The following is a 13,188-nucleotide window of genomic DNA, read 5'->3' as shown; positions in this document are numbered from 1 at the left end:
CACTAGAGGGAAATATGACCTTGCCTATCCGTTATTGAAGCTGTCAGCTGCTCAAAATGGAGTACATTATTCAGCAACAAAAATCTTAGATCATTTGCCCAACAACATACAGTTTCTGGCAGGTAGCAGATCAAGTTTTAAATCTAGCTTAAAATCATTTCTTTTGGACAACTCCTTCTACTCCATGGACGAGTTTCTATTTCAGAAATGGTAAAAAAAAGATTGTACCTCTAAATATAGTTGCATGTATTGAGCTAAAAATTTCAGTAATATTAATATTAGCACTATTCATGTGTGTATATATATCTTGTAATATGACCTGTTCCACATAATATCGATAAAATAATCGGGAAAATGATCTACAAAACATGAAATAACTAAAACTAAACTTCCAGTAGAAGAGATTTGTTTCACATTATCGAAGATAAAGCCCGCATCTCGTGGTCGTGCGGTAGCGTTCTCGCTTCCCACGCCCGGGTTCGATTCCCGGCGGGGTCAGGGATTTTCTCTGCCTCGTAACGGCTGGGTGTTGTGTGCTGTCCTTAGGTTAGTTAGGTTTAAGTAGTTCTAAGTTCTAGGGGACTTATGACCACAGCAGTTGAGTCCCATAGTGTATCAGAGCCATTTGAACCATTTTTTTTATCGAAGATAAGGTGCTCAAAACTCTTCCGATATGCATTTTAGGGCCGATGTTTACCGGAGTGTTTTGCTTCGATTGTTGTTCCTGTCACATCCCTGAAAACTGACGATTCCTCTTAGGACACGATGCATAGTTCTAACCGTGCAGCATACTCTCGTCATCTTGTATATCTTTCCCTCCATGCCAAATTTTGTAGTTCGTTCTTCGCATCTTTCCGTCCAAGTACCACAATCAAAGTTCTGTGCGAACTACTTTTGTTATTAAAAAATATGAGTGTTAGTAGTGTACATAACATTTTTTTAAGTTCCTCTACACACAAATTTCATCTTGCTTTGTTGTTTTTCGGTCTTATTACGAAAGAAGAAAACGTTAAACTTGTTGAGTTGTGTAACGTGCAGATATACAGTTGCTTTTAGATGTATTGTCGTTAACCTACAGATTGTTCACGAGCAACATTGGACACGCGCGATGTTTCGAATGAAACACCCATCCGGGTTACGCGCAACAGATTCTGTCCGTCAGCAGCAACGCAGCGCCGCACAGGTCGTCTTCGTGAGTCAGCATTCAGACTCGGCGCGGTGTATCCAGTGGCGCAGACTGGCGTGCACGGCGATAGATTTGCGCGTCAGACGACGCAGCTGGTGACGTAGATCCGGTCCGCGAGCGACCGGCCGGTATCGGCGGCTGTCCGATGTTTATTCTGATGTTCGGAGAGTCCGCCAGTAAGCCGCGAGGCCGCCGCTCGTGACGAAGCAGCCGCCAGTGCCGTTCACGCAGTAGCGCCGTGCGCTCACGAGCTCGGAACTGAAACGCAGTTTGCAGAGGTCTGCTGCGAGAAGTAGCGCCTGCCGATAAAGCGGGGAACGCCAGCTGCTAGCAAGGCCGGCGGGAAAGATGCCAGCGGCTTCTGCGGCCAAGGTCAGCGCGGCGGCGCCGGCAGAAACGTCAGCAGAGTTGGAACGCTTGTGTAAGTCACGTTCCGTATCTTCCGCTAAGCCACTGTAAAAACGGCCGTGGGACCATCCGGCTGATCTAATGTACACACCTCTGTTGTAAACACTCACTCTTCAACACGGAACAATTTACATATTTTAAGACTTTCGTACAGTGTACGAGCAACATACCGCTAATCTTTTTGAATCTGAGATTAGTATCAAACCAGCATATCCAATCTCGTAACTTAAGAATCCGTTATGAAGCTCTGGGAAGATCGGGATAATCTAATATACGTTTCAGTTGTAGTACATTGACTACAGGGTAACAAACATGGAAGAATTTACACATTGTAACAGTCTTTCGAACAGCGTTAATTCAGGTATATCGAGTGCAACAGTATAACTTAAGTGACTGTGATTTTCTGCATTAGATGCTAACAAATATGAACCATTCAGTCTGCGAAAGTCGTAGCTTGACATAAGTGTAAACTTTTACCACCTGCAGGCAACAACAAACAAAGAATATCTGTAATTGTTCTTAAACTTAAAAGAGTACTATCTAACCAATAAATTTAACGAATAGACTTAGTTTGCAGTTTCAGGGGAATCGGTGAAAGATCTCAAAGATTAATTTACGTGTCGTTTATGCGGTAGTTTTGACGTACCGGTAGTTAGTCTATTATCGTATGTGGTAATTTCTTTTTCAACATGACAATTCGCGAATGACAACAGTGAAAGAAAACTTATCGAGACAAGTGTTAATCATGCTAACGAGCAGTGAATTAATTTATTTTCAGAATATTTGCTTTGAAAGACTTCATCCGATAATGAAGAGTTCGGAATCTAACACTTCATAGAGAAAATACAGTTTTCGTGGTTTTCTTCAATAACTACTGGTTGGTGTAACAGTACCACGGACCACCTCCTACGGCAATCGATGCTAACGTTACACCTCTGCGAGGAATTTTTGAGTAGCTGTGACCGTGAGTTAACCTAATGGAAACACAGCAATCAAACTGGGATTCGTTTCCGAAACTCTCCAACAGAGTAAAATCGACAGTAAGCGGTGGTACAGGAGTAGACGTTCGTTCTCCCACCACAAAAGCAAATTGTAACACTACATATTAAAACCTGTAGCCAGCCTAATTAGGCATTCTTGTGTCAAGTAAAATGATAAAGCAGAAGGTAGTGTTAAGGCTAAGCTACCCTTCCACGACACACACACACACACACACACACTAAACTCTTTCCATACATCTGTTCACACTAAAACACAGTAACCTAAACTTGCAGATAAATGCGTTGCTAACAAACAAATGGCCAATGAACTTGGTGTAACTGTTTATAAAATCTATTATCGACACACATGAAACAAGTGGCAATATTGAACAGAGAAAAGCTTGAAATGATTCTTAATTTAAATCAGGGTTCAAATGGCCCTGAGCACTATGGGACTTAACATCTGAGGTCATCAGTTCCTTAGAACTTAGAACTAATTAAGCCTAAGTAACCTAAGGACATTACACACATCCATGCCCGAGGCAGGATTCGAACCTCCGACCGTAGCGGTCGCGCGGTTCCAGACTGAAGCGCCTAGAACCGTTCGGCCACAACTGCCGGCAATCAGGGTTGATCGCAGTCTGTAACTTCATTGCTTAGTATAGTATCTCTACGCCTGTGCGTTAACCAGCTTGCATTAGAATAGATAACACAGTAAATAGTTCTTACTTAAACTCGGATTGAAGCAACTAAACAGAATGCAGCTCTAACTACCCTGGCTCTGAAGGAGCCTTTGCATTGCTTCATTAAGTAACTAGCCTAGTACATGAGGATCCTTGAACTTTCATAGTTTGAAGAACCATGCTCATTAACAAAACTACACCAGGATGTATGAGAAATGGTAAGTGCTCTTATCATTAATTATTAATTAATTAAAGCACAACAAACTGTAAGTCTTTAAATAACAAAAGTGCTTTCATAAGCAGTCTTTTCACCTAATCAAAAGTATAATTGGCTATGCAACTGACAACACAACATTAAATTCAAGTTCAACCACTTTCTCATAATAAATTAGGACACTCGCAATTACATTCACTACGATGGGATTCCTGTCCATGTTTGTGATGTGGAACAATCACGGGTGTAAGACAGAGTTTTTAGCAACACCACGATTATTATTAAAATCAACCACATTTCACAGATACCTGGTCCATTTACAGAGTGCCAAATATAAACTATTTAGTGGAAGGCTGGCGGTACTGGTGACGTAATTTGCAGTGGCTATCAACCTAGCGGTGACGCAATGATAGCAATACTGTTGGCCTCGCCCTGTTACATATCTTCTTGGCGTCGAAATTTTATTTTTAGCGCCAAAAATCATGCCATGATAATGGTAGCACCAAACGCAGCATCCAAGGCCCATCAGCTCTTCTGTCCTCAAAACTCGAGGAATATGAGCCACAATTATCCGCTAGTGTTAACGAGATGTTAACCACAGCTCTGCTCAGCCCTGACTCCTCACCCGTCACAAAGGAAGAGTTGCCCCTTGCGCGCCCACCACACCATTACCACTCTGCCACGCTACTGCTATAGTTGCGGGGTTTCCCCACATCTTCACATCATCTACATTCAACCCTATGTTCCCTACCTATAGACCAAGTCATTTACAGTACATTACATAGCATTCATTCTATTAGTTATCTGAATCCACAAGCATAATTTAAACAACATCATACAAAAGTGTCACATAACTGTAACATGTATACATAGTCAAAGAATTTCCATGACAGAGACAACGTTATAGATAAGCAATTCTACAAATTGACATAGAAATATCGATATAGATACAAAATAGGTCAAAAATAGGTGTTACAGTGGGAAGTCTTGAAAGTTGACGAGAACCAGAATTCAGTTAAGTCATACGTATCGTGTAAATGTTTTTGTTACGTTTTTATGATTTCATGAGTGAAGTAGGCGCGGAAGGAAACAAGTATGGCGGTACAATGAGGCACGAAGAACGAAAGAAGGCGGCTGTGTGTGTGTGTGTGTGTGTGTGTGTGTGTGTGTGTGTGTGTGTGTGTTGAGGGGGCTGAACAGAAAACAGAAATGATCCTGGTGCAAAGCCATTACTCCAAGATATTTGTACTTTTTCGAGCTTCGCTCTCGTCATGGCAAACCACTCTTGTTTACAAACACAGAAATGTTGGTAATTTGACTTCTCTTGCTAGAGAATAACATACTTGATATGCTAAATTTTGATAACTAATAATGAGGTCCATGCCTTTTGTTGAAAACTAAGTAACAGAGGAAAATTAATTATTTTACTCTGCGAAGACTACATTACTGCTATGAGTAAGGAGTTAGAACTATAGCTGTACCGGGATTCGAACGCAGATCCTGGCTGGTTTTAACTTGGCACATTAAATTGATGATCAACAGATGAAGACATTTCGAGACACTCTCTTCCATGCGAAATTTCGTGTGTAGGTGAGACCCTACTGCTGTTAAACGATTGCCCGGACTGTGCAGACAAAATAGCTCGCGCCGTTCTAAAAATATTTTCAAGTAAGCAGTTACGTCAGCGTAATAACTGTGATGAAAAAGTTCCAGAAAAGTAAATATGTTAAAGTGTCTATCATCTTCAGTGTACTGGAACTGGCGAAATAACAGAGCCAAATTCTCGACTCGTGAGTAAATGGTTGCACTACCACATGTATCGGTAATAAATTAATACTGGTACCGTTTATGTAACTACTGATTCGCGTTTTCTTGTCACGATACACATTTCGATTTATTCGGTTGAAACGTTGCCAATAGTAGGGTTTTCTCAAGCGTTTCTTGCTGAGAATGAGGATGTTGTTTCACTAGAACAGTCTCTTCTCTCACTGATTTTATACATAAAAATGAAAGAAAGTGGGAGACCATAAACGGCGAACTGTGAAACACGACAAGGCTGGCAACCAAGTGACAGGTAAGGCAACATCTTTCGGAAGGACCATAACATAGGCCACCGACGGACGAGCGAGGGGAAGGGCTGTTCCCACACTCCATCCCTCATTTCATTTTTTTTATTAATCCAATAACCATCTCACAATTATATAATGCAAATTAATACCGAAAAATACGCAACACGCAATACATAACTGGTTTATGAGGATAGGACAGGTGGCTTCTGAGGATAAGACTTGTAATCGACCACAGCTTTGATGAGCGAGCCATCCCAGCATTTGTCTGAAGACATTTAGGAACACAGGAAAACTCAGATCGGCATGGCAAGACAGGAAAATTCCATCCTCCCAAATACGGCGCCAGTATCTTAACAGCTGCAATCGCCCATTCGGTTGGTCCATTTTGTACAATGCTCCTTGATTTACACAGAAATTATTCTAGGGAACTCATACCATAAAACACAGTTCCGTTCGTCATCACCGAACAGTCTGAGAACCCTCTGGAGACTCTAGGGGCCCTATTCGGTATCGTTCATACCGATCGGTGTGGTAGGTTAGTCTCGGTAGTGACGTCATTTTCGGTTCTTTATCGAAATATCCTATTCAGTAAGCTTCTGAGACTTGTTACCGAATGGTCCCCCCACCGATTTTACGTCAATTGTACCGAGAGGTTTTGCATTTCGGTCTGGCCCTGTCGATCGGTGAGCTGTGGTTTATGTACACCTATAATTTGTTATTTTAAACATATTTAGCGGTTTTAGCTTTGGATTTAGTGATTGTGTTACTAAAGAATCACCAGAGGACGCATCCAGTTGGAAAGTGAGATCGTAATAGACTATTTTCCTTTGTTAGAAATAGGGTTAGGTTAGGTTGTTACTGTGAATGATTACATAAAAAAAGTTTTCGGTCAATATTCTCTTAAAATTCGTATTATTTTTATGCAAATCAGAGTTTAAAGATCATTAAATATCAAAACATTGGCTCAACTTACGTATATTACTTGAGTGTGAACTGACATTACTAGTGCCTTTGTGTACTTTTTCCCACAAATGGGTTAGTTAGTAACTGTCGAAACGTGTTTACAACTTTCAAATAACAATCGAAAGCAATTATGTGAAGCCTGATATTGGAAACCTTTCAAACCATCACGCATTTATTACTTATGCAGCACCGTTTGGCAACGAAGTCAGCCTACGTTCCTCTCCACAATACTACAACAAATGAGCACTGGGTGTCTGTTGTTTGTTGTGGCCAAGTGGTTAGCACGCGGGAATGCATTACGAAAGGTCACGAGTTCGCGCATGGGCGAATTCAAAAACTGTTTTTTACCTCTTCATATATGCAACACGTTCTGAGACATTGTTATTCTTGTAAGTTAAGATTTTTCTGCAATATTCGTCAATACTTACATGTAAGAGCGCACTTACTCAATAATGATTTCGTGATTTCTGTGTATTTAAAAAACGAAATATAAAATTGCTGTAGATGAAATTGCTGTGAGTGAAACAACCGACAGTGACCTTTATATTTTTTCTTGTCAGAAATAATTCACCATTTTTTCCGAATATGCAGGTATTTCCGAGTATGCGGTTAGACAGGAATCTAAGAGCACAACTTAAATTACTGGGAATGTAACTAGCAGCAGTCCTCTTCATAATCTTGCTTGACACAAGTATTTATCTGCGATCGAATCCTCAACCACAGTAGACAGAGATGAAACATCTCTGCCGTAATATTTTTAGACTGTAGCACCATATGCGAAACATTTTCATTCATGAGATGCATGTTATAAACTTCGACGAACTGCTGGACCTCTCGAAAATGAGTATTTTTGTTTTTTAAATTTTGTTTTTAAGGCTGAAATCGTTGACGCATCATATAGGGAAGTGGGCTACATAATCATTTGGATCTCTAGGAGAGTGTTAAAACCACATTCTGTTTATCTTCTTATTCTTTGAAACTCTCAGAATCAATTTTTCGGGTGTTTTTATAGATGTATTTGTACAATGTGGTACTACATACTATTCCTAACTCATTTTCTGAAACGTAAAGTCCAAAACACGATGTCAGTGTGAATGAGAATAAGATGACATAATGCGTCATTTACGACAAACTGCAGAATACAGCCAAATACACTATCGTTATTACGCATACATGGAAACATGCGGTCAGAGAAACTGTAAAAATTTTTATGCATTTCAGTTGAGAATCACGGAAATGGATATACTGCGCCTGATACTGTTAAGGAGGAGGCAAGGGCGATGAAGGCGGGCACGTCAGCACGATGGAATGAGGCGTCATGAGTTATGGCAACGTAAACGCTATGTTAGGTACTTGGAAGAATAGTGCGCCTGTGTCGTCTGCTAGCCGCTTTGTGTTTGGGGCGCTGTGCGCGCTGTAGTGCGCATGCGCGGATCTGCGGCCGCTTGCTTTCGATTGGCTTGCGCGACACGAACCGACAACAGCACTTCTGTATCGCTACCGAAATGCATACTGAATAACGCAGGGACTCTCATTCGAGTACTAGACCATTCGGTACTATTGAGTACCGAAACGATCGGCACAATGGTGGAAAGATACAGAATAGGCACCCTGGTCTGTGGTGCTGCTGTGCCCCTGGCGTCAACACAGTTTGTCCAGAAAGCAGATTCCATGCCCGCACATTCCCATCTATGATGCTCCCCGCCCCACCTGAAAAACTGAGACAGCCTCACACCTTGCAAACATTCTGCTTAGCTACCTACTTTCCTTTATTTTGGATAAAAGTCTCCACTGATGGCACTTTTTCGATCAGCATTAGAAAAAGCGAGACTCACAGAGATGTTAAAAGTTCACCAGTACTTCACGTACTAATAAATGCATCTTTCAAACAGAGCCAAGTACAACATTCCATTAAGACGTTATTTGTCAATCTTCACAAAATTCACACAACTGTAGCAATGTTGCATAAGTAGAGATGTAAATTACTAGTGTAGTAATTATCTCTGCTATTCATCAGGACGAACAGCATCGTTATTGTCAGCCATTTGAAAGCCATTGCTAGTTGAAAGTGTCTACTGTAGTGTTCCATGTGTTAGGCTCATTCTCTTTAGCTCTCCATATGCAAGTTGCTCGTGAATAGTGGGAAAACCTGCGCATCACCCCATCTGCATTGTTGCCAAATTTATTCAAGATGGCGGGTCCAAGATGGTGGCAGTAGATATAGCAATGACGTCATGGCAGAAAGTTCAAACCAGAAGGTCAAACCAGAGCTCCAAGCCCTAACAGAAAGCACTGAAGTTCAAATGGTTATACGTACAGAAAGCTGGCTAAAGCCGGAAATAAGTTCAGACAAATTTTTTTCAAACGATCTAACAGTGTTCAGAAAGGATAGATTACAGTTGGTGGTGGAGTATTTATTGCTGTCAGAAGTAGTTTGCCTTGTAGTAAAATTGAAGTAAATACCTCCTGTGAAATAGTATGGGTAGAGGTTATACCTGACAATCGGACTAAACTATTAATTGGATCGTTTTACTGACCTCCCGACTCAGAAGATGTAGTTGCTGAACGGTTCAAAGAAAACTTGAGTCTCATTTCAAATAGGTGCCCCACTCATACAATTATGGTCGGTGGCGACTTCAATGTACCCTCGATATGCTGGAAAAATTATACGTTTAAAGCCAGCAGCAGGCATGAAACGTCATCCGAAATTGTAATGAATGCTTTCTCAGAAAATTATATTGAACAAATAGTTCATGAGCCCACTTGAGGCGTAAATGGTTGCGAAAGCATACTTCACCTCTTAGCAACAAATAATCCTGGTCAAATAGGGAGTATCATGACGGTTACAGGGATTAGCGACCACAAGGCAGTTGCTGCTAGACTCAATACCTTAACACCTACAACCATCAAAAAGAAACGCCAAGTAGTTAGTGTTACAAGGCCAGATCAGCCAATCATCCAGACTATTGCCCCTGAAACTACTGAAAAGGCTACTGCCCCGCTTCAGGAACCACACGTTTGTCTGGCCTCTCAACAGATACCCCTCCGTTGTGGTTGCACCTACGGTACGGCTATCTGTTATCACTGAGGCACGCAAGCCTCCCCACCAACGGTAAGGTCCATGGATCATGGGGGTTTTTTTTACCACATAAATTAATAAGTGATGGGACTGATCCCCCATGGTACACAAAACGGGTCAGACCGCTGTTGCAGAAGCAACGAAAAAAGCATGCCAAATTTAAAAGAACGCAAAATCCCCAAGATTGGCAAAGTTTTGCAGAAGTTCGAAATATAGCGCGTGCTTCAATGCGAGATGCGTTTAATAATTTTCACAAAAAACTCTGTCACGGAATCTGGAATAAAACCCAAAGAGATTCTGGTCATGTATAAAGCACACTAGTGTCAAGACGCAATCAATACCTTCACTGCGCGATAACAACGGTGGTCACTGATGACAGTCTCACCAAAGCAGAGTTATTAAACACGGTTTTCCGAAACTCCTTCACCAAAGAAGACGAAGTAAATATTCCTGAATTCTAATCAAGAACAACTGCCAAGATGAGAAACATAGAAGTAGACATCCTCGGTGTAGCAAAGCAGCTTAAATCACTTAATAAAGGCAAGATCTCGGTCCAGATTGTATACCAGTCAGATTCCTTTCAGAGTATGCTGATACAATAGCTCCATATTTAGCAATTATATACAACCACTCGCTCACAGAAAGATCCGTACCTAACGACTGGAAAATTGCTCAAGTCACACCAACACCCAAAAAGGGAAGTAGGAATAATCCGCTGAATTACAGGCCTATATCACTAATGTCGATTTGCAGTAGGGTTTTGGAACATATACTGTATTCGAACATTATGAAGTACCTCAAAACGATTTACTGACACATAGGCAGCACGGATTCAGAAAATGTCGTTCTTGCAGAACACAACTAGCTCTTTATACTCATGAAGTAATGAGTGCTATCGACAGAGGATGTAAAATTGACTCCATATTTTTAGATTTTCAGAAGGCCTTCGACACCGTTCCTCTCAACCGTCTTCTACCCAAAGTGAGTGCCTGTGGAATATCGCCTCAGTTGTGCGAGTGGATTCGTGATTTTCTGTCAGAAAGGTCACAGTTCGTAGTAATAGACGGAAAGTCATCGAGTAAAACAGAAGTAATATCCGGCATTCCCCAAGGAAGTGTTATAGGCCATCTATTGTTCTTAAACTATATTAACGACATAGGGGACAATCTGAGTAGCCCTCTTAGATTATTTGCAGATGATGTTGTCATTTACCATCTTGAAAGGTGATCAGATGACAAAAATGAATTGCAAAATGATTTAGATAAGATATTTGTGTGGTGCGAAAAGTGGCAATTGACCCTGCATAAAGAAAAGTGTGAAGTTATTCACACGTGTACTAAAAGAATCCGCTAAATTTCGATTACGCGATAAGTCACAGAAATCTGAAGGCTAGAAATTCAACTAAATACTTAGGGATTACAATTACAAATAACCTAAATTGGAACGATCACATAGTTAATGTTATAGGTAGGTCAAACCAAAGACTGCGATTCATTGGCAGAACACTTAGAAGGTGCAACAGATCTACTAAAGGGACTGCTTACGCTTCGCTTGTCCGCCCTATTTTAGAGTATTACCGTGTGGTGTGGGATTCAAATCAAGTGGGACTGACGGATGATATTTAAAAAGTTGAAAGAAGGGCGGCTGGTTTTTGTATTATCGCGAAATAGAGGACATAGTGCCACAGACATGATACGTGAACTGCAGTGGCAGTCATTAAAACGGTCGTTTTTTGTTGCGACAGGATCTTCTCATGAAATTTCAATCACCAGTTTTCTCCTTCGACTGCAAAAACATTCTGTTGGCACCCACCTACATAGGGAGAAATGATCATCACAATAAATTAAGAGAAATCAGGGCTTGCACGGAAAAATTTAAGTGCTCGCTTTTCCCTTGTGCCGTTTGAGAGTGCAACGGTAGAGAGACAGCTTGAATGTGGTCCATTGAACCCTCTGGCCGGCACTTAATTGTGAATAGCAGAGTAATCACGTAGATGTAGAAGACATCCTTTGTGCTGGGACGTAGGAGCCTCTACGTAGTGGCGAGAATGTTTAGCATTTCTGAGACGTATGTTGAAAGCAGGACGTCGCGATTTCCAGGAAGGGTAACACGTGATAGATGAGCTGCCTCGTTAGGACCATCAGGAAGAATACAATCGGTGTTATTCTGGTCTATTTTCGTAAACAGCTCCTGTTAGGACAAGAATTTCCATACAGACAAGCTGAGACATCACGAAAGCTCCTACAAAAGCGACCGTTAACTATTTCTGCAGTACTTTACTATTTCCGAGACCGAGCGAGGTGGCGCAGTGGTTAGACACTGGACTCGCATTCGGGAGGACGACGGTTCAATCCCGCGTCCGGCCATCCTGATTTAGGTTTTCCGTGATTTCCCTAAATCGCTCCAGGCAAATGCCGGGATGGTTCCTTTCAAAGGGCACGGCCGACTTCCTTCCCCGTCCTTCCCTAATCCGATGAGACCGATGACCTCGCTGTCTGGTCTCCTTCCCCGAAACAACCAACCAACCAACTATTTCCGACAAGTAGACTTGTCTTTTGAAACTCCCTGGCAGATTAAAACTGTGTGCCGGACCGAGACTCGAACTCGGAACCTTTGCCTTTCGCAGGCAAGCGCTGTGGCTAAGCCATGTCTCCGCAATATCCTTTCTTTCAGGAGTGCTTGTCCTGCATGGTTAGCAGGAGAGCTTCTGTAAAGTTTGGAAGGTAGGAGACGAGGTACTGTGGAAGTAAAGCTGTGAGCACGGGGCGTGAGTTGTGCTTGGGTAGCTCAGTTGGTAGAGCGCTTGCTCGCAAAAGGCAAAGGTCCCGAGTTCGAGTCTCAGTCCAGCACTCAGCTTTAATCTGCCAGGAAGTTTCATATCAGCACACACTCCGCTGCAGAGTGAAAATCTCATTCTGGAGACTTGGCTTTTATTTACATAGACATGTGACATCAGTATAATAGTGAGAACCTTTTAGATGTGTCTGCTCATGTGAGCCTCTATACAGACATCTCTTGCTTGACACTGGACTTACAGGTAGACATCAATCACAGTTAACACTTGTGCGGCCGGAGGCATCTCACATGTCCCATTAGGATCGCTAGGAACAATGCACCCGGTGCTATTCTGGGAAGCATTACAACAGATTTCTATAGAGCGACCTGTGACGGCAGTATAACATTGGGAACCTTTTATCTGCGCCTATAATCATGAGTCGTTCAGCAATTAGGTCTTCGTTGGACCGCAAGTAGAGAGGAATTGCGCCAGCAATGGTAAACACGTATTCATCCAGAGGGTGACTTCATTCTTATTTACATAGACATATGACGTCAGTATTACACTCGAAGAATTATAACTGTATACCCGAAAATAGACACGACTTTCACCTACTGGTTGTATGCGGTAGCGGCCTGAGAGCAATAGCGTGTGCCCCTTGCATTCTTCTCCCTGCAAAGCGTCTGTGTAGGGTTTGGTGCGTTGGCGTGTGCGTGCGTTGGAGCCTCTGATACATTGTGGTTGACGATAGTTCGAAAGCGTATTTTACATGCAATGAGAGTTTGTGTACTGCCTTATTTTCTGCTGTTTAAGCGTTGTGAGTGTGTTTG

General features: G+C 41.9%; 1 protein-coding gene across 1 annotated transcript in view; it reads left to right on the top strand.

The window, feature by feature from the left end:
• Positions 1-1,270: 1,270 nt before the first annotated feature.
• The window catches only part of LOC126263006 (synaptic vesicle glycoprotein 2C-like), a 429,984-nt gene continuing 418,066 nt past the window's right edge, over positions 1,271-13,188 (top strand). Inside the window, exon 1 of the mRNA XM_049959967.1 lies at positions 1,271-1,607. Within this exon, the coding sequence (XP_049815924.1) occupies positions 1,535-1,607 (73 nt within the window). The 5' untranslated portion in view covers positions 1,271-1,534. The remainder of the gene's footprint in view (positions 1,608-13,188) is intronic.

The sequence above is a fragment of the Schistocerca nitens genome, chromosome 6 (genome assembly GCF_023898315.1).
Source record: "Schistocerca nitens isolate TAMUIC-IGC-003100 chromosome 6, iqSchNite1.1, whole genome shotgun sequence".
NCBI lineage: Eukaryota > Metazoa > Arthropoda > Insecta > Orthoptera > Acrididae > Schistocerca > Schistocerca nitens.
The sequence above is the reverse complement of the archived record's forward strand: the minus strand, read 5'-3'. Positions and strand labels throughout refer to the sequence as shown.